Here is a 20,050-nt window from a genome sequence, read left to right as displayed (position 1 = left end):
AGGCCCTATCCCTGGGTGACACCCGCCGGCAATCTCTCACCGGCGGAACCCTGAGCAGACCCTCCCTGTGGGAGCGCACTGGGCGAAGGGCGTTTGATGCCGGCAGCAGGTGTTCCCTCAAATAACCCGGACCCAGGCCATGTAGGGCTTTATAGGTGATAACCAGCACCTTGAATTTCACCCGGAGGGCAACCGGAAGCCAATGCAGCTCGCGGAGTAGAGGTGTTACATGGGAGTATCGGGAAACCCCCATTACAACTCGCGCGGCCGCATTCTGCACCAGTTGAAGCCTCCGAGTGGTCTTCAAGGGCAGCCCCATGTAGAGAGCGTTACAGTAGTCCAAACGGGAGGTCACAAGCGCATGAGTGACTGTGCGTAGGGCGTCTCGGTCCAAATAGGGACGCAACTGGCGCACCAGGCGAACCTGTGCAAAAGCCCCCCTGGTCACGGCTCCTATATGATCTTCAAAATTGAGCCGTGAATCCAGGAGGACGCCTAAGTTGCGAGCCCTATCAACGGGGGGCAACACCTCACCCCCCATCGTTAGAGGTGGAATAACATGGTTAACCCGAGACGCCAATATGCAGAGCCACTCAGTCTTGGCGGGATTGAGACGAAGCCTGTTTCTCCCCATCCAGACCTGAACCGCCTCCAGGCACCGGGACATCACGGAGAGGGCATCACTGGGTTGGTTTGGGGTGGAAAGAAAAAGTTGGGTATCATCAGCGTACTGGTGATACCCCACCCCAAAACCACGAATGATCTCACCCAGCGGCTTCATGTAGATGTTGAACAGGAGAGGCGAGAGAACCGACCCCTGAGGAACTCCACAAACGAGAGACCTCGGGGCGGATCTCTGCCCTCCTGTCAACACCGACTGCGAGCGGCCCTGGAGGTAGGAGGAGAACCACCGTAAAACGGTGCCTCCCACTCCCAACCCCCTGAGACGTCGCAGCAGGATACCATGGTCGATGGTATCAAAAGCCGCTGAGAGATCTAATAGGACCAGGACAGAGGAGCAGCCCCTGTCCCTAGCCCTCCAGAGATCATTCACCAGTGCGACCAATGCCGTCTCCGTGCTGTGTCCGGGCCTGAAGCCCGATTGGTACGGGTCCAGATAATCAGTTTCCTCCAGGAACATAGGGAGCTGATGCGCCACCACACTCTCAACAACCTTCGCCAGAAAGCGAAGGTTGGAGACTGGACGATAGTTGTTTAAAACAGCCGGGTCCAAAGCAGGCTTCTTGAGGAGGGGTCTCACCACCGCCTCCTTCAGGGCGGCAGGGAAGACACCCTCCTTCAAAGAAGCAGTTATTACTGCATGGAACCAGCCTCGTGTTCCCTCCCGAGCCGCATAAGCTAGCCAGGAGGGGCACGGATCCAACAAACAGGTGGTGGAGCTCAGTCTCCCCATGATCCTGTCCACATCATCAGGGGAAACAGGGTCGAACTCAGTCCAGATAACATGCTCAAGACCGCCTGATTCCTCCACATCAGACTCTGCCCAGTCAGAGTCCAGGCCGGTCCGGATCCGAGCGATTTTGTCCACCAGATGATGACTAAACTCCTCGGCTCGTCCCTGCAAGGGATCCTCTCTCACCTCCTGACTAAGGAGGGAGCGAGTCACCCTAAACAGGGCGGCCGGGCGATTATCTGCGGATGCGACAAGGGCGGCAAAGTAGTTAGACTTCGCCGTCCTTATCGCCGCAAGATAAGACCTTATAAAGGTTCTTAACTGCAATCGGTCGGATTCGGATCGGCTGGATCTCCAACCGCTCTCTAGACCTCGTCTCCGACGCTTCATCTCCCGGAGCTCCACAGAGAACCATGGGGCCCAACGGGATCTGCGCCGAATCAGAGGTCGCATGGGTACAACGCAGTCGAGTGCCCTGGTGGCAGCCGTTTCCCAGGCCTCCACCAGAGCATCAACTGGGCTGTGGGTAAGGGTGATAGGTATCGGCCCAAGCGCCCTCTGGAACCGGTCCGGGTCCATTAGGCGCCTGGGGCGGAACCACCTGGTCGGTTCCGCCGCCCAGCAGCGGGGGATGGCATGACGGAAAACCAGCCTCAGGAGGTAATGATCTGACCATGACAGAGGGGTGATAGATGGAAAACCCCCTCCCAGATCATCCAACCACTGTCCAGACAGGAACACCAGGTCGAGAGTATGATCCCCCTCGTGAGTAGGGCCCTCAATAACCTGGGTCAGGCCCATGGCTGTCATGGAAGCCATGAACTCCCGAGCTAACTCCGACGACCCCCCCAGTGATGGCAGGTTGAAGTCACCCAGGACTATAAGCCTGGGGAACTCCACCGCCAACCCCGAGAGGGTGTCGAGCAGCCCAGGCAGGGCTGTTGCCACACAGCTGGGCGCCAGGTATGTGAGCAACAAGCCCAACTGAACCCGAGGACCACATCTCAAGAGAAGGGATTCACTCCCGGCCATCTGGACAATGGTGGCCTCCCGGGGACACAAGGTCTCCCGAATAACCACTGCCACCCCACCACCCCTGCCCTGAGCCCGTGGCTGGTGCAGCACCCGGAAACCTGGCGGGCATAACTCGGTGAGAGGCACCCCTCCCTCCGAACCCAACCAAGTTTCCGTGATGCACGCCAGATCTGCACATTCCTCCTCGATCAGATCACGGATGAGGGGAGCTTTGTTAACTACGGATCTAGCGTTAAAATAGACCAACCTGAGCTCAGGGGCCTGATCACCCTCATCCCCGGGTAAGAGGGTGCTAACCGGAGGGTCGGAGCGCGCCACCGCTCGGAGATAGCGGGGGCGTGATCCCAGATGTTGATATGGCCCTCCGCGCAAACACCTGCTGCCATTCCCTATCGCCGTGGGGATTTGAAGCCCCACCCCCACATTCTCAGAACCAGCAGCCACCTCCCCCGAGGTGGACACAAATATATATGGAATGCTTACATAAGGAAATACCATTCCTTATGTAAGCATTCCATATATATTTGTGTCCAAGTCCACATTTATATAAGCAATACCCTCAAATTTTTAACAAAAATACCTTGAAAAATGCACTGCCAGCCAATAAGTAATTTTGAAAATTAAAACATGAAAAATTTGACAGTTGTCTTATCTGCTGGTGGCACATTTTTCATTGGATTTTGGTTAAAAATTTGAGCTCAGCTTCTCAGTGGATGAACCGATCTGCAAGTATGTATAGTATCCTTTCAAAAGAGGATATTCCTTTATTTAGAAGTGTGCTAAATCCTCAGATAGAATTAGAAAAGCAGCAACAAGAAAACCAAATTTCTTTAATTATTAACTTAAGAGTTTGAGTTTATTTGTAGATCAAGATATGACTGGTAAGTGAATGATTTTAGCAGCACCAGTAATTGTTTTTCCTAAAGCTCTTTCAGGATTCCAAATGTTCCTGAGATGGACAGAACGGTGAATTCAACCTTTTGAGAATAATGAAATTTGTTTATTTTTTGAAGTGCTAGATAGTGTTCCTTTTCTAACTTTTTTTACAGGACTGATGAATTGATGGAATTGGTTTTTGTTCTTGTGTGGTTTTGACTTGAGTATAATAATTATTACTTATGTAACCATCTTATAGTTTCCTTAGTAAAAGTGTTATGCAAATACAGAAAAGGAATAAGAAATAGTAAAAGAAACAAATTAGAGAATGAAGGAAAGGAATAGAAAAATAGCTAAAACTAATTTACACCAACTAAATTCGCTGTCCTGAATTCTTCTTTTGTTGCAAACCGTCTTTGCTTTTCAAGCCATTATGCAGCTACATACATAGTACTTTGTTATTCATGTAGTATGAACGAATAATCATAATTATTGCACTTGCACTTTTGTCTTTTACCTTCTGCACAGTCTACTTATTTAAAGGGACATAGTAGCTCTCAAATATTCATCATGAATATTGGAGTTATATAGCATTGTGTCTTTTGAGATGTTAAAATATGCGTTTACATAAGTTAAGATAAATCCTTTCCTCTCTCCCCAAAACACACGACTGATGTATTTTTTTCTTTATCTGTCCCATGAAGCCTAGTGGATTTTAATTTTCTTGTGCTGTGCTGTGCTGTGGTCTTCCTACCCTTTTCTTTTCCCTCCCTTACTCTTGGTTTCTGCACTGTGCTCTGAGTTGTTGTTTGTGTTTTGTTTTGCTCAAGTCGTCTTGGTTCCTTTTGGCTCTTGCATTTCAGCTGTTCCTGGGTCAGCTCCTGGTTCCCAGTATGGCACAATGACCAGGCAGATTTCCCGACACAACTCTACCACTTCTTCAGCCTCTTCTGCTGGATTTAGGAGGAATCCTTCTGTGACTGCTCCATTTTCTGCTCAACCCCATATTAATGGCGGGCCTCTCTATTCTCAAAACTCAAGTAAGGTTACTGCAGAGCATAGATCTCCTGGCTTTGTTTGGGGGCAAACCAGTCTGAAAGTTTTTCATAGCTCTTGGTTTAATCATTGATTTGAGTCACTAAGGCATATCCAGATAGAACCTCTTTGTCCAAGCCATAATTGACAAAGCCAAGAAAAGTTTTGTACAGTTTGTTTCTGTCTCTCCTTCCCCTTTCTTTTCCCTCTTGTGTTGCCTGGCTTCAGTCATTCAGATGCTGTTTATTAAACCAGTTTCCCACCACATTAGAAACTACCATTTAATCTGTAACTATAGAACAAGTTATGACTTTAGCTTTTTTTTAGAGGAATATTTTAATATGAGCAAGTTACATATTTATGCAAATGGAAGGCTAGTCTTTTCTCCAAAGAGTTATCATTAAAACAACAAGGTTGCTTTATATTTTGCTGAAATATGCATAGGTGGTCCTTGACTTACAACCAAAGTTGGGATCAGTATTTCCATTTTCCAAGCACTCAGATTTTGATCACATGATCATGGGGATGCTGCAATGGTTGTAAGTGTGAGGACCAGTTGTAATTCACTTTTTAAAAATTGCCATTGTAACTTTGAACAGTGACCCCCTAAATGGTTATGAATTGAGGACTACCTGTAATGCAGATGACTAACTTAATTTATGTTGAGAATTGTCTTATAGTTAGAATAATCTTCCTCTTGGGTAGATACAGCATTGTTTATTATCATTTCAAGTAAAAATAAATTTATTTTTCTTGAAATAGCACATTTAGGGTTTCTGCATCCTGTACTGTGTAGTGAAGCTGCATTTGAATATGTAGTATACCTGTACAAGTCAGCATTCATAAGCCAAAATCACAGAGGTGATTACAAGGACTGTGCCAAGCATCTAGATTATTTTGCAAAACCTGCCTCATAATATTTTACACAATCTACTGACCACTGTATTTTATTGAGAATGTGGAATTACAGTTTGGCATTTTGAGTTAAACTGTATCTGGACATGGTTTTTACATATAGAAAGAGAATAGCTTTCCCAACTTGATCAGCTTTGTTTCGATTCCAATTCCCAGAATTCCACAGCTAGCAAGGCTATTGCTGACAATTTTGAGAATTCAAGCCTACACATCTGGATCTCTGCTAGGGAGAGATTTCAGGAATGAGAGAAACACTCGAGTAGTTCTTAATATGATGAAAACATTGAGAGATATTGCTATATCCAGTCTACAGTTTCAAAATAAATTGGTAATATCAGCTTGCCAAAGATATGCGCATTTACAAATAAATAAAAATAGCTCTATCTATCACTTTCATGTGCTTTGCTAGTAACATTAATGGATCTTTGAGAAAGAACTTACTTAATCATTTTTAATTTATTAATGATTGCCAAATTAAAAAAAAATACTCAGTAGCACTAATTTTAAATTGACTAGATATTTCACTATTCTCTTAACTTTAAGATTTAATGCCCTAGATTTGATAAAATAAATTCTAGGTTTCCCTGGACAGCAAATTGATTTTATTGAGGAGAAATAAAGAGGAGTAGAGTCAATCAATCTTGGCAACAAGAGTCTTGAGAAACTGACGTCTGTGTTATATTTCTTACTAGGCGCCTAAGACTGGATTAATATGAAATGACCTCAGCGTTAGTATTTAATTGTAAATATAAATAGTGATTCTTTGAATTGTTTAAAATAAATCCATCTTTGGAAATCCAAACCTCTGTTTCATATGAGCAGTTCCAGCCATATTACTTTTTTTAACACTGTACCTTGAATTGGGTTAAAAAAATGCAAACATTTGCATTTCCAAAGGTTATGGATCTCTCTGACATCCTGTTATAATTGTTTCTAAGGCCAGTTTATTGAGCTTACAGTATTTTATTATATTTATTTTATTTAACTATCACATTTAGAAACTGCCCAGCTCCTTCATAGAAAGAATTTAATCTTCACTATTACTTGCGAAAGTGTACCTCACTTTATAACTAACACACACACACACACACACACACACGTTATTCAGAGATGGATATACAGAACTGAGTGCGAGGAGATCAGAGACATGCTAATGAAATACATTTTTCCCTCCATCTGGCACCTGTTCTACAAGGTACTTTGGATCAGTCTGAAAAGGCTTGTGTTTCTGGGCATATCCCATGCTTCACATGAGAGAATTAAGCATGTAAAAACATTCAGAAACAGCATTCCCATCTTCTGTTTCTCATTGATATGAGAAACCACCCTATTATTTCTCAGTTACATTACAAATGTACCCCTGCTCACAAATCTGAACAGAAATTCAGTATGAAGGACTTACCTAACATGCACATTATGTATTTATTTGAGAGCCTCTGGCCTTTAGGTTCAAGTTTCATGGTGAGGTTTGTTGGCCCTGTCAATCATTGGAAAATGCCTTAGGTAACTGGATGTGAGCATATAATTTATGGTGAATTGTTGGTTGCTGACCATTATTAGATGCTGGAAGCATTTAAAAATGCAGCTTCAACTTGTGTATTTTTTATTTATTTTTATTTTAATTCCATTTATATCCCGCCCTTCTCCGAAGACTCAGGGCGGCTTACAAGCTTAGCAGTATATCATCTTAAGTCTAACATAATTCAATAGTATAAAAACTTGTTATGAATAATAATAATAATATGAAACCCTTAGGTTTACCTCTTGGAAAGAACTTATTTGAATTTTGGTAATGAACATATCTGCTTTTTGCAGACCAGTTTTTTATTTTCATGGAATTATACTTCTTAAAACTATCTTCAAAAATCTCTCCTGGAATCCTCCAGTCTAGAAATTTTTTAAATAGGAAAATAATAAGGAATGTAAATTTAATTTCATGCTAAAGAGCAGGTGGTCTATAAATTCTATTGCTGTGCCTTTTTTTTTTAGCTTTCACTGTCATTGCAAGGGGCCTTTAGTAGTTTTTTGCCCTTTTTACATCAGTTTCCTCCCGAGAAAACATGCTTACTAAGGAAGAAGACACCAACACCCATATAGTTTCCCTCAATTTGGCATCCTTAGAAGATTTTGTGATAAGATAAGATGGCAGGGTGTCTATATTTCAAGCCCACAAATGTTTTTAAATGGCCAGGTGAAATGTTTGAAAGAGTAGCTCACATATTATCTACCTTAGGTTTTATTTTATTTTGCTTTTTAATTGCCAGATGATTAAAAACAAAATTTAGCAGAGGCTGCATTGCTAGGGTAGCTAAGGAGGTCTTGTGTGTTTCTGTTCATTGCGTAGCTTTGTTGTGGTCCAGTGTTACTGACAGCTACTTTTTGTTTTTATTTTCCTTTTCCTGTATCTATGTTTACTTCCCCATTTATGGTGTGTGTTACTTCCAGTTTCTATTGCTCCACCCCCTCCCCCTATGCCTCAGTTGACTCCACAGATACCTCTCACAGGCTTCGTGGCCAGGGTGCAAGAAAACAGTAAGTTGGCAGATTAGCTTCTCCGAAGAGTAGAGACGACTCTTAGTTTCTCTCTCTCTTTTTGTTTCTCTCTTTCTCCTGTAGCATGCATGCCTGGCCAGTCAGATTCTTCTCCTTGGTTTTACTGCTTTGAGAGTTTGGATGATTTTTTTCGTACTTAAAATGCTAATTCCATCTTGCATTTCAGCATCAACGTGGAACTGAAGGGTACATTTTCTTATGCTCCAATTATTGTTACTGATAACGTTTTTAGCCCTGTGATTTTGTTTGTTTAAACATCCAAAATAAAACCTGATTTGGTGAGAAATTAGAAAAAAGAGAACACTCACAAACCTTTCTCTCTATTTGTCTTTGGTCAAATCCCCAACCTGTTGATTTGAGAGATTAAAAATAATAATTTGATATACACATTCTTTTTAAGAAATCATGACTATATCTGCATCCAACAATACATTAGAACATTAAATTAGCATATACACAAAATTTTACAGATACAAGTGCATGGATTTTTAAAAAGTTTTAATTTGAGAAGATAGAAGCATTTAAACAGCCACCATTAGCATTTAAACCAGGGTTCCCCAACCCCCAGGCTGCGCAAACGAGCGAAGCCCCATCTCTGGATGTGCAAGATCTAGGCAGCACACGAAACCATGCTCCCTGGGCCACGGAAAAACCTCCCTCCATGGAACCGGTCTTTGGAGCCCAAAAGATTGGGGGCCACTGATTTAAACCATTTTAGGATCAATCTAAGTGGGATGGTAAGTATGTTAAAATAACATCTCCCAATAAGATACTCTTTGGCTGACAGCATACAGTCATGGCCGAAATTGTTGGCACCCCAGAAATTTTTCCAGAAAATCAAGTATTTCTCACAGAAAAGTATTGCAGGAACATGTTTTGCTATACACAGGTTTATTCCCTTTGTGTGTATTGGAACACAACAAAAAAGGGAGGAAAAAAAGCAAATTGGACATAATGTCAAACAAAACTCCAAAAATGGGCTGGACAAAATTATTGGCACCCTTAACTTAATATTTGGTTGCACACCCTTTGGAAAAAATAATTGAAATCAGTCGCTTCCTATAACCATCAATAAGCTTCTTACACCTCTCACCCGGAATTTTGGACCACTCTTCCTTTGCAAACTGCTCCAGGTCTCTCTTATTGGAAGGGCGCCTTTTCCCAACAGCAATTGTAAGATCTCTCCACAGGTGTTCGATGGGATTCAGATCTGGACTCATTGCTGGCCACTTCAGAACTCTCTAGCGCTTTCTTGCCATCCATTTCTGGGTGCTTTTTGACGTATGTTTGGGGTCATTGTCCTGCTGGAAGACCCAAGATCTTGGACGCAAACCCAGCTTTCTGACACTGGGCTCTACAGTGCGACCCAAAATCCTTTGGTAATCCTCAGATTTCATGATGCCTTGCACACATTCAAGGCACCCAGTGCCAGAGGCAGCAAAACAACCCCAAAACATCATTGAACCTCCACCATATTTCACTGTAGGTACTGTGTTCTTTTCTTTGTAGGCCTCATTTCGTTTTCGGTAAACAGAATGATGTGCTTTACCAAAAAGCTCTATCTTGGTCTCATCTGTCCACAAGACATTTTCCCAGAAGGATTTTGGCCCTACTCAAGTACATTTTGGCAAACTGTAATCTTGCTTTTTTATGTCTCTCTGTCAGCAGTGGGGTCCTCCTGGGTCTCCTGCCATAGCGTTTCATTTCATTTAAATGTCGACGGATAGTTTGCGCTGACACTGATGCTCCCTGAGCCTGCAGGACAGCTTGCATTCCTTTGGAACTTGTTTGGGGCTGCATATCCACCATCCGGACTATCCGTTGCAACCTTTCATCAGTTTTTCTCTTCCGTCCACGACCAGGGAGATTCGCTACAGTGCCATGGGTTGCAAACTTCTTGATAATGTTGCGCACTGTGGACAAAGGCAAATCTAGATCTCTGGAGATGGACTTGTAACCTTGAGATTGTTGATATTTGTCCACAATTTTGGTTCTCAAAATCCTCAGACAGTTCTCTTCTCCTCTTTCTGTTGTCCATGCTTCGTGTGGCACACACAGACACACAATGCAAAGACTAAGTGAACTTCTCTCCTTTTTATCTGCTTTCAGGTGTGATTTTTATATTGCCCACACCTTTTACTTGCCCCAAGTGAGTTTAAAGGAGCATCACATGCTTGAAATAATCTTATTTATCCACAATTTTGAAAGGATGCCAATAATTTTGTCCAGCCCATTTTTGGAGTTTTGTTTGACATTATGTCCAATTTGCTTTTTTCCTTCCTTTTTTGTTGTGTTCCAATATACACAAAGGGAATAAACCTGTGTATAGCAAAAGATGTGTTCCTGCAATACTTTTCTGTGAGAAATACTTGATTTTCTGGAAAAATTTCTGGGGTGCCAACAATTTCGGCCATGACGGTATATCAAATTGGACATATGAACAGAGATGATTATTTGACCCAGAAAGACTCACTGCCAATAATGAACTTTTATCTAACTTTTCTGTATAAAAATTGTGGCAGACAATTCAGGACATCATTGAAAATGTAAAAACAAGTTAACATTTCTTTGACTGAGAGTATCAGCTGATCTTTAAATGGCTGCACTTTAAATCTGTCAGGAAGTGATACTGAAAGAATGGCTCCAAAACAGAAATGACATCTTAAAAATCATATTTATATATAAACTTATTTCAAAATTAAATAGGACTGATAGAAGAGGACAGCTGCAAGATCCAGAAAAAGACATAGCTGATGCTACATGAGTACCCTGCCATGGTATCAAACATCCTTCTCTCTTTGAAACCGAAGTGTTACACAGCCCTAAAAATTATTCATTCCCAATATATATTAATCTCTCCCTTCTGCCAAATTCAAAATTACAATTTGGTAGCAATTTCTGGAAGGATTGTAGGGCCCTTACCAAATTTTGATAGATTTTGTGTGACCTTGGGACAATCTCTGCTCCTGTACTTTGGATCAGATTGAGAGTTAACTGCTGCAGAGAATAACACTGGTGATTTATTTAGGGTCCTGCATCACATTTAAATTAGACCCTTCTTTCTTGTTGGCAGTTTGGCTCTGTGCATATGTTTTATATTGTGGAGTTGGGAAAGAGCAGCTAAAATCCTTAAGAGAATTACTACAGCTCCTATACATTTTCTGAAGGGTTTTCCTTGAAACAAAAACAGACCTGCTAGAACTGTATAAAATGAGTTATCTTACGAAAATAAGGAGATTTTTCCCCCCCTCCTACTTGCAATGGTAGGTTTGGTGGCTCATTCTTTAAATTTAAGGAAATTCAGGAACACTTTTAAGGAAGTGCTTTTTTATAAAGTGCAAAGCTGAACAGTGAACTGTGTCTTCATTGGATGTAGCGAAGATAGAGATAGTAAGGTAGCATTCCTTTATCTTTCCAATTTCAGTATTACTTTTATCTTCAATATTTTTGTTTCTATGAGACCAAGGTACACATTTTGAAGAAACTGGATCTAATCCTGAATTTAAAGTGGTTGTTGTCCTTAAAAGCATGTGAATGCCCTTTATTTTAAGATTGTCTGAAGCTTTTCTTGCTTTTATGGCATCCTAAATATATAGTATTCTAATCTTATTTTTTGGAAAATAATAAAGACTGGTTGTAACTTGATAATGGTGTTAGTTCTGTATTGTCTTGATAGTGAAAGTGTAGAAAAAATTTATGTTTCATACATATTAAGCAATTCTTGCCCTAGTTTTCCAATCCTGCAATCCCATATTGAATTGAATTTCTATGTACAGTAATTGTAATTAAAGAATTGTGTTCAGATATACTATGGAAACACAGAACATTAGTTTATCCATTTCATATTCCAGATAAATCCAAGCAACTGGTTTTCCATTTGTTTCCTTAGTCCTTTTAAACAAAGAATAAATAAAATAAGTGAAAATAATCAATTAATTGGACACTTAAGATTTATATTAAATGCAAGTGTACCTTGGGCTATTCTAAGCTGTATCTGGTGCTACATTAATGGACTTAAGCTTGCTTAATGGGATTTCTTCCTGTTGTTCTTCATTCTGCTTCTCGCCTGTCCAAATTCCAAATATTTCTCCAAAAATTTCCCAATTATTTGCAGCACTTTTTAGTGCTTGACTGCAGGAGAAATTTTAAGTTTCTCTAGTAGGTTAACGTGAGATGTGAATACCTTAAGTACATGAAACATGTAGTATTATTTTATCTATGAAAAGTTTTCAGGTTGAGAAGCTCTTTTGTGGGAAAAAATTAGTTGAAAGAAGAACTGAATGCTAGAACTTATAACTTAAGCCAAAGAATTCTGCAGTGAAATGTTTTCTCTTTAAGCCATTGTACTGCTTTCTACTGGATTAAGTCCATCAACTGTTCAGCTTTTACTGGACAGTTGGGCTTGGCCAATAAGTCAAGGATACAATCCACTAAGACTATATATTTTTATAAAATATAAGAACATTTTTGGTAGAACAGTTGCTAGGTCTGATGACCTTATGGGTAGGAGAGATTCTCACAATATTGTGCTTATTGGCATATTAGACTGTGTTGAAAACATTTGATACTATTTGCTTTTCAAAGTCCAGTCATCAGGTTTGGATTCTGGAATGGACCCATTTTGCTTAGATCCACTTTCTTTAGTATATGTGAAAAAAGGAGAGCCCTAATATGTTAGCAAGGAAAATTTATGGGCATTCTCTAAACTAAGGCACAACTGGTTCTAAGACTTTTTATGATAACTGAGGAAGTTATCTCTGCAATATATGAAATATTAAAGTAGTAAATAATAAGAACATACCAATACATCTTCAAGAAGTTGTATTGTTTCATTTAAGGAAAAAATAACCACCACAGCAGGCAACCAGCCCACAATGGAAGTCCTCTACCCTAGTGTCACCTTTTCTCTCTTCTCTCTTCTAAGAATGGTTCCTCCTGGGTTTCTTTCTAAGGTACATCATGTTGGGCAGGTGCTGAGCCCCTGACACTACTGCAGGTACCCTGAATGCATCACGAGGCCTCATCCTCTTGCAAGACTTGATGTAGTGTAGATACAACCTGAAGCAGTCAGCACTATAACCCATTGTGGTGTCTCCCAGAAAGAAGTGTAGACAAAGGGAGAGAACAAAGCATTTCATACATCCCAATGACTAAGTATGCTTGACAGATGATAATGAGATACCTTCCAGTGATCAAGGTCTACACTCCAGAGCAAGAATTTTAGGTCCTACTACAATAAAAAGGCATATCTATTACAACAGACATTCAACAGAAAAGGTCTTATATTCTTGATAGGTAGTCATTATTTTAAAAACAACCCAAAGAGAAGGGAGGGGTGGGAAAACACATTCACTGTTCATAATAGCATTATTTCTCATCCAACACCAGTAGATTCCAAAAGGCTGACCTGGAAAGTGATTAGCAATCAGCCCCTTGTCAGTGAACCCACACTATATTTTATTATTGATTGATTGATTAAATTAATTTGCCACTACTGTAGGCTGCTTACAATAATAAAAAAAACAAAATGAAAGGAGTGTAAACAGAACAAAACTAAAATCATGGAATAATAAAATAAACTATGAAAAAGAACACTATAAGAGAATATCAATATGGAAAATGGATCTACGGAAAGCAAAGCGCCGGGGAGATGGGGGAAAGAGATGGAGTCTGCCAACAATCCAGCAGCCATCTCTATTATGGAATTCTCCCATTTGGTCCCCAATTCAACAGGCAGAAGAAGGTCTTCAGGTGCTGTGGAGGATTGGAGGATGGAGGCACAGCTTAACTAGAGGATAGGATGTTCGAAAGGGTGGGCATTGCAGCAGAGAAGCCTCTGCTTCTGGATCCAGATAGTTGGAGTTGTCTAACCCATGGAATCTGAAGTAGGCCCTTTCTGCTGGCATGAGTAGGCTGGGCTTGTACACGCATATGCATGTTGGATATGCACAATGATTTTTTTGGAAGAACATTGATTCTTAGCCTGAGCCATTATTTATACTATTAAAATTTAAAACTAAACTCACATGATGATAGTGTTTTTAAAATGACCTTTAGTTGCTAGGTTTTCTTAAGAGATAGATGAGAAAGAGATATATATCAGTGTTGTTGTCCAGTTTAATCTGAGGGTGAGAATCTGCCATACTTTGTTGTGAAAAAATAATAGCAATAGCACTTAGACTTATATACCGCTTCACAGTGCTTTACAGCTCTCTCTAAGTGGTTTACAGAGTGAGCATACTGCCCCCAACAATCTGGGTCCTCGTTTTACCAACCTCGGAAGGATGGAAGGCAGAGTCAACCTTGAGCCTCTCAGAATCGAACACCTGGAGTGAGCAGTGAGTTAGCCTGTAGTACTGCATTCTAACCACTGCACCACCAGGGCTCTTTAATCTTTGATCATGTTCAAGGAGCGATTAGAACTGCATTGAGAAAAAGTTTATGCCTTTTAGGCTAAACCCATCAAGTGAAAGAACAGATTTCATGTCCATTCAGTGATTTTTTTAGGACAATATAAGAAAATTTAAAAAGTATGTGCATGGGGTTATCACTGAATGGATGTGAAATCTTTCTCTTGACTTGCTGATTATTTTTCTCTTCTATTTCTATTTAAATGATGAAGTTGATAATTAGCATCAAAATATGAAGACCTTAAGTATTTTGAAAGATGTGCCCCAATATTACTGATTATATTAACATTTGGAAATAATTCAGCCAAAGTGATGCATTTTTCCAGTTACATTGGGTTTATTTGTACTAATGATAAATATAGATATCATTTGCATCTATTGAATGGTATTCAAAATGCTTTACTATTGCTGAATGATGCTTTTTTAAGTAAAAGTTATAGCAATTGTATTTCTACTCTGGGACTTACCACTGCATGTCCTAAGTTACAGGATTTATATGTGAGATAGTTGATGAATGAGATTTTAGTTAAGTAGCTTCTTTTGAATAAGCCTTATCATCTACTACATGTCAGGATGTTACTGAGGATGCTGCAAATGGAGATATGTTAGGGATTTAGATAATAAAGACCGATGAAATTTTCTGAATAGTGTAGGTAGCTCCAGGCGGATTCTCCTGTCTTGTACTGCAAGACAGGAATGTTTGTGATGCAGATTAAAAATAGGCCTTCCTTCCGCCCATCAGCACCAAAAGGAGACTTTGCTTGCATTAGAAGTGATGTTCTTTGCAGTGCCTCTGCATCTGGATCTTTGTTCATCTAAAGCAAATATAATCTGATAAAATAAGACATTTGGCTTACAGCATTTAGCAACAGCTGCACCAGCTTCTTGAATACAGAGCAATGATGCCTTGAGAATCATTACAGTGATGGTCTACATCTCACTTCTGCTAGTAATCAGCTTATGCCTTTGGAGTATCTGCTTTGAAGTTAGCATCTATAGTTCTGTGGCTGCCAGTAACTTGCAAAGTTGTATGTCATAGCATTTTAACATATAAAGCATTCATCTCTAATCTATGCATGATACTGTTAGTGCATGTAACTAGTTTCTGTAATAGGTATGGATCTCTGATCATGGATTCATTTCTGTCTGAACTAAATCTGACCAAATATTCTTCTTTCACTGATTCACCAGTTGCCGACAGTCCAACTCCACCTCCTCCACCACCTCCAGATGAGATGCCTATGTTTGATGACTCTCCACCACCTCCACCACCACCACCAGTGGACTATGAAGATGAGGAAGCTGCAGTAGTGCAGTACAATGATCCTTATGCTGATGGTGATCCAGCCTGGGCACCTAAAAACTATATTGAGAAAGGTAAAGGATGAATAGATTTGCACTAAACATCCCTTTCCAGCTTCCTTAGGGAGATGTAAGCCAAATCTAACCCATTCAGATGACATCACCAACTGGATGACTTGACATAAATCCCCATTTTCAGTTTCAATACACCTTCCTCCCAAAATTTTGCAAGTTAGGAAATTAATGCTAACCAGATCTATGGAATTGTTTATAAGGTTTACACTAAGATCTTGGTTGTACTGAAACAATATACTAAGTGAGCAGTCTATGGCCCTCCAGTTGTTAGATTGCATCATTGCATTATATGTTGACTAATATTGACAGAAAATATGTATTTCATGTGTTAGAAATCAAATGTAAGTATTGGAAATATAAACCTGTATTGGATTCTATCCTTGTTTTTCAACTTCATTTCCACCAGTTGTATAAAGTTTTTCCTATGATTAACCAGTCTCCACCCGTGGTATCTGAATATCCTTCCTCTCTAACAGAAGTGGTGCTAAGTATCCACAAATAGGAATATCATTGATAGTTGATATGTTCCCCTGTTATTAGCTGCTGTGTACTTTATATTAAGTCATAAAATGTTTTATTTTTAGTTCAGCACAGCCTTCCCAACATGATGTCCTCTAAATGTGATGGGATTACAGTTTTCAAAATTACGCTATAATGGATGAATCTGGGAGTTGAAGCCCTAATACCTCGAGAGTGCGCCAGTTCGGGAAGGCTTATTTAGCAGGATGTGTGAATCCTAATTTTGTGATTTGTTAAATTGTGGTTTTAAAAAATGTATAGTTTCGTGTAGTTAGCCCAGCAACATATTTCAGTTTATTAGTAAGAGCCCTCAAACTAGAATTGCCTTGTTTTTGCCACTTCATTTTAGTAAAATAATAATATATAGTTAAGGTATCCTGCTTCTTAATTGGCATGCAATGGAAGCAAAGCATCTACACTGTTCTTGTAACAAGTATTTATTTTTTCAAAGAAATTATACACTGGTCACTCACATTTTGAGATTGCAGCCAATTTTGACACAACAGCACTTTTGGTTTTAGAAAAATAACCAAAGTAAAGTAATGTGACAGCATTTGAGAGATTGTAAGTTTGTAACAAGAATGAAAATTGAATTGTTAGTATGCCACATTTTGTGGGTGGTGGCAATTGGGCTTTATTTTCCTTATGCAGGGGTAAATTTGAAGAAGCATGGAGCTTCTTTTCACCTACTTAGTTTATCTAGTTTGATATGGAGTATCCAGAATGCAGAAATCACCATAAGGCTTTGAATGCTTGATCCAGAAAGCTTTTGAGGATCATTTTATTTGAAATGTTAAGGATTAGATTTGGGATATTGTGTTTGCAGAATGTAAGCTAGAATGCAGAAATAGTAATTTCATTTCAAACTCATTTCAGCTGTTCAGTCAATCTGATACTGGCTGTAACACACCCACTTTATCTTATCCAGCAAGATAAAATTTCTGTATGGTGAAGGGCTATTTCCTAGAAACTAAGAAACTGTGAAGAGTTGTAGTCCTGCCCAAATGGGTGACTCAGTCCCTCTCTTTCAGCGCAACTCACTTCACAGAGTTGCTTTTATTGGGAAAACAGGAGAAAGAGTCTTGGTATGTTCCCCACTGTGACCTGTGTGTGTGTGTGTGTGTGTGTGTGTTTGTGTGTGTATGAGAGAGAGAGAGAGGGGGGGAGAGGGAGAGAGAGGGAGAGGGAGAGAGAGAGAGAGGAATCTAAAAGGAAAAATTTGAACTGACATGAAAGTCCTAGAAGTTATTTTAGAACAACTTGTGAAGAAATTCATTGGTGCTTCTCTTTCCACTTTTCTAGTTGTTGCCATATATGACTATACAAAGGACAAAGATGATGAGCTGTCGTTCATGGAGGGTGCAATCATTTATGTGATAAAGAAGAATGATGACGGTTGGTATGAAGGTGTATGCAACAGAGTGACTGGCCTGTTTCCTGGAAATTATGTTGAATCAATCATGCACTATGCAGATTAATTCTTTTTTTTTCCAGGTCAGGCCTTGCCTTCAGTCATGCCATAATGATCTACAAAGGGTAAATTAACACTTGTCTTAATACTCCTTAAAATGTGCACATCCTTTCCAGGCCATACTGTTTAAATGGCATGATTGAATGTTCATCTGTAAGCATCTGTTTCTGGAGTTTGTAAAATGAACAAATATGAACAAATATTTTAGGATTGTGCAGAATGGAATGGTTCTCAGAAATTTGGTATTTTCCCCAGAATGGCCCAGTCTGAACATTCTGGGTGAGGTTTGTTTTTCCAAAAGTCTTTCTTTTGGATCATGAAGTGAGTCATGGTGTTCAAGACACCTTTTGCTTCCAAAACAAGTTCTACAAACCGGTTTGCATTCCAGAAGACACACTTCCGGAAACATACAACCACAGAATGATTGGATTGATCCATTTCAGAGGGAAAAACAGAACATTCCATGAAAAAGCTATTCTGTTTTGCAAATAACTGAATTCTTTATTACTGATTATGCTTATTTACCTATGCGTTGTTTTCTACGACCAGCCTAAATATTCTGGGGAAGTAGGGTATATACTATTTAATGACTCAAGATTCAAATCGTGCCATTGTTTTCTTTTCTCAGTGCAACAGCGTGATAAACTAACAACTGTTAAGACTAACATTAAATCTGGTTGAAAAGTTTAATAATGCTGGTCATTTACCTTTATTTAGACTATTGCTCATCCTCAAAGTATAGTATTTGTTTAAAAGCATGCATAAAAACTTATGTATTGAATTACACTTTTTTCTGAAAATCCAAGATGCTTCCAATTTGTTGTAATCTTTTACTGGAGTACTTTCACTAAGAGTCTCTTCCAGTGAGTCCTGAGTCTCTATCAAAAATGTCCGTGTGAATCAAAGATGGGTGGTCTTATGATGTGTGTGTAATTTGTACCTGAGTTTTTAATGAGTAAAATTGCATTTGACTTTTCCATTCATAAATACATAAATGAACCAAAGGTCTTGTCCATTACTTTTGTTGGCTTGCCTTGCTTTGCAAAGCACTACTGAAGCATGTTGACTTACCAAATCTCCCCTTTATCAACAGGATCATGTTTAATTGCAAGTCCAAAATCTTACACCCTAATAAGGGGAAATGTACACTTCTGCAGGCCTGCCATATATTCAGATTGCACTTATTTGGCTTATTCATTAGTAAATATATTTGTAGACTGCTACCCATGACTTTGAATAGCTACTATTGGAAACAGAAAGCACATCAATAAAAGACTGGTGGGAGAAAGTATAAAACAAAGCTGTTTTAGCTTGCTAAAATGCCCAGTAGTTTTCTTTTTCAGGTCACTTACCAGGTTATAGTGATCTGGGAACAATTTTAGAGCAGGAATCTGTTTCTCTTCTTGGCTACCAGAGTGTGGCCAAGGATGGTCAAGTTTATAATGCTGATGTACCATAAGAGAGGTGAAGTAAACATTTAATCACTTTTTAATTTCAGCTGGATTGGTAATTTTCCTGTAACAGGCATCCTTTTGCTGTAGAACTGCCTTAAGAGAGGAACTTTAATAACACTTTGCAAAAGTAGATGAAATGTGCAGAAGGTGGGCAAACAAACAATCCCAAGTGACTGTTCTGTTTAAAACTATGAAGGTCTCTTGCCCTGCTTGAAAGTAAATTTTCATCATTGGGGGATTTCTACTGATTTTTTCACATCACTATAAACAGTGAGTATCTAGGAATACAGCTCTTGTGGGCCTAAGAACGGGGATGTATTTCCATAGCAATACTGTTTCTAGTCAGGCATCCCACTAAAGAAAGCAAGAACAGCTTATGTAGAAAAAGACATAGGTTGTCGTGCAACCCGTTTGGCTTTTAGTATGCAGTAGAACATCTACAGTTTGAACACAAGGTCAGACGACAGTTGTGGTTTTCGACAGTACACAAGAAGAATTATAAAGGGATGTGTTGCTTTGTGTAGTAAAGATTTATCTGGACTCAGTCACTGTCCTAATGGGCATTAGATGACAAGCAAGTGTACTAAATACAAGAACAACAATATTATGTAGTGTGACATTCAGTATTGAAGGATCTCTTGCCTTGTTGTTCCTTAAATGAACCTAATTGCTTTATTTGCCTTTTCCTGATTGTTAACATGTTATTTCTGACATCAAATAGCAAACCAATGAAACCTATTTGTATTCCCTTTATAAATTGGAACGCTTCTTGATTTGTATATAACCTGTTTTAATTATAACAAATATGTACAGTCTTTTATAATAAACCATTCTTTAATTTTCTGGGTACTTTGAAATTCTGATAGGCAATTTAAATATTCAAGGAGTTGGTTATAGCTCCAGCACACATGAGAAACTGCAGAAATAATTTAATTACACTGATTGTATTTTATTGTTTGTGGTCTTCAGCATCAATAGTGAACAATGTAAA

The 20,050-nt window shown here is 39.6% G+C and overlaps 1 protein-coding gene across 3 annotated transcripts in view; it reads left to right on the top strand.

The window, feature by feature from the left end:
- The window catches only part of ABI1 (abl interactor 1), a 101,050-nt gene extending 81,142 nt beyond the window's left edge, over window positions 1-19,908 (top strand). Inside the window, exons 7-10 of one of the 3 annotated variants that reach the window (XM_081344359.1) lie at window positions 4,189-4,365; window positions 7,721-7,807; window positions 15,430-15,615; window positions 17,437-19,908. In XM_081344359.1, coding sequence (XP_081200485.1) covers window positions 4,189-4,365; window positions 7,721-7,807; window positions 15,430-15,615; window positions 17,437-17,612 — 626 coding nt within the window. In that variant the 3' untranslated portion in view covers window positions 17,613-19,908. The remainder of the gene's footprint in view (window positions 1-4,188; window positions 4,366-7,720; window positions 7,808-15,429; window positions 15,616-17,436) is intronic. The other 2 variants (XM_081344360.1, XM_081344361.1) reach the window with 2 other exon arrangements.
- Window positions 19,909-20,050: the final 142 nt, after the last annotated feature.

Source organism: Vipera berus (assembly GCF_964194415.1).
Source record: "Vipera berus genome assembly, chromosome: Z".
NCBI lineage: Eukaryota > Metazoa > Chordata > Lepidosauria > Squamata > Viperidae > Vipera > Vipera berus.
The sequence above is the reverse complement of the archived record's forward strand: the minus strand, read 5'-3'. Positions and strand labels throughout refer to the sequence as shown.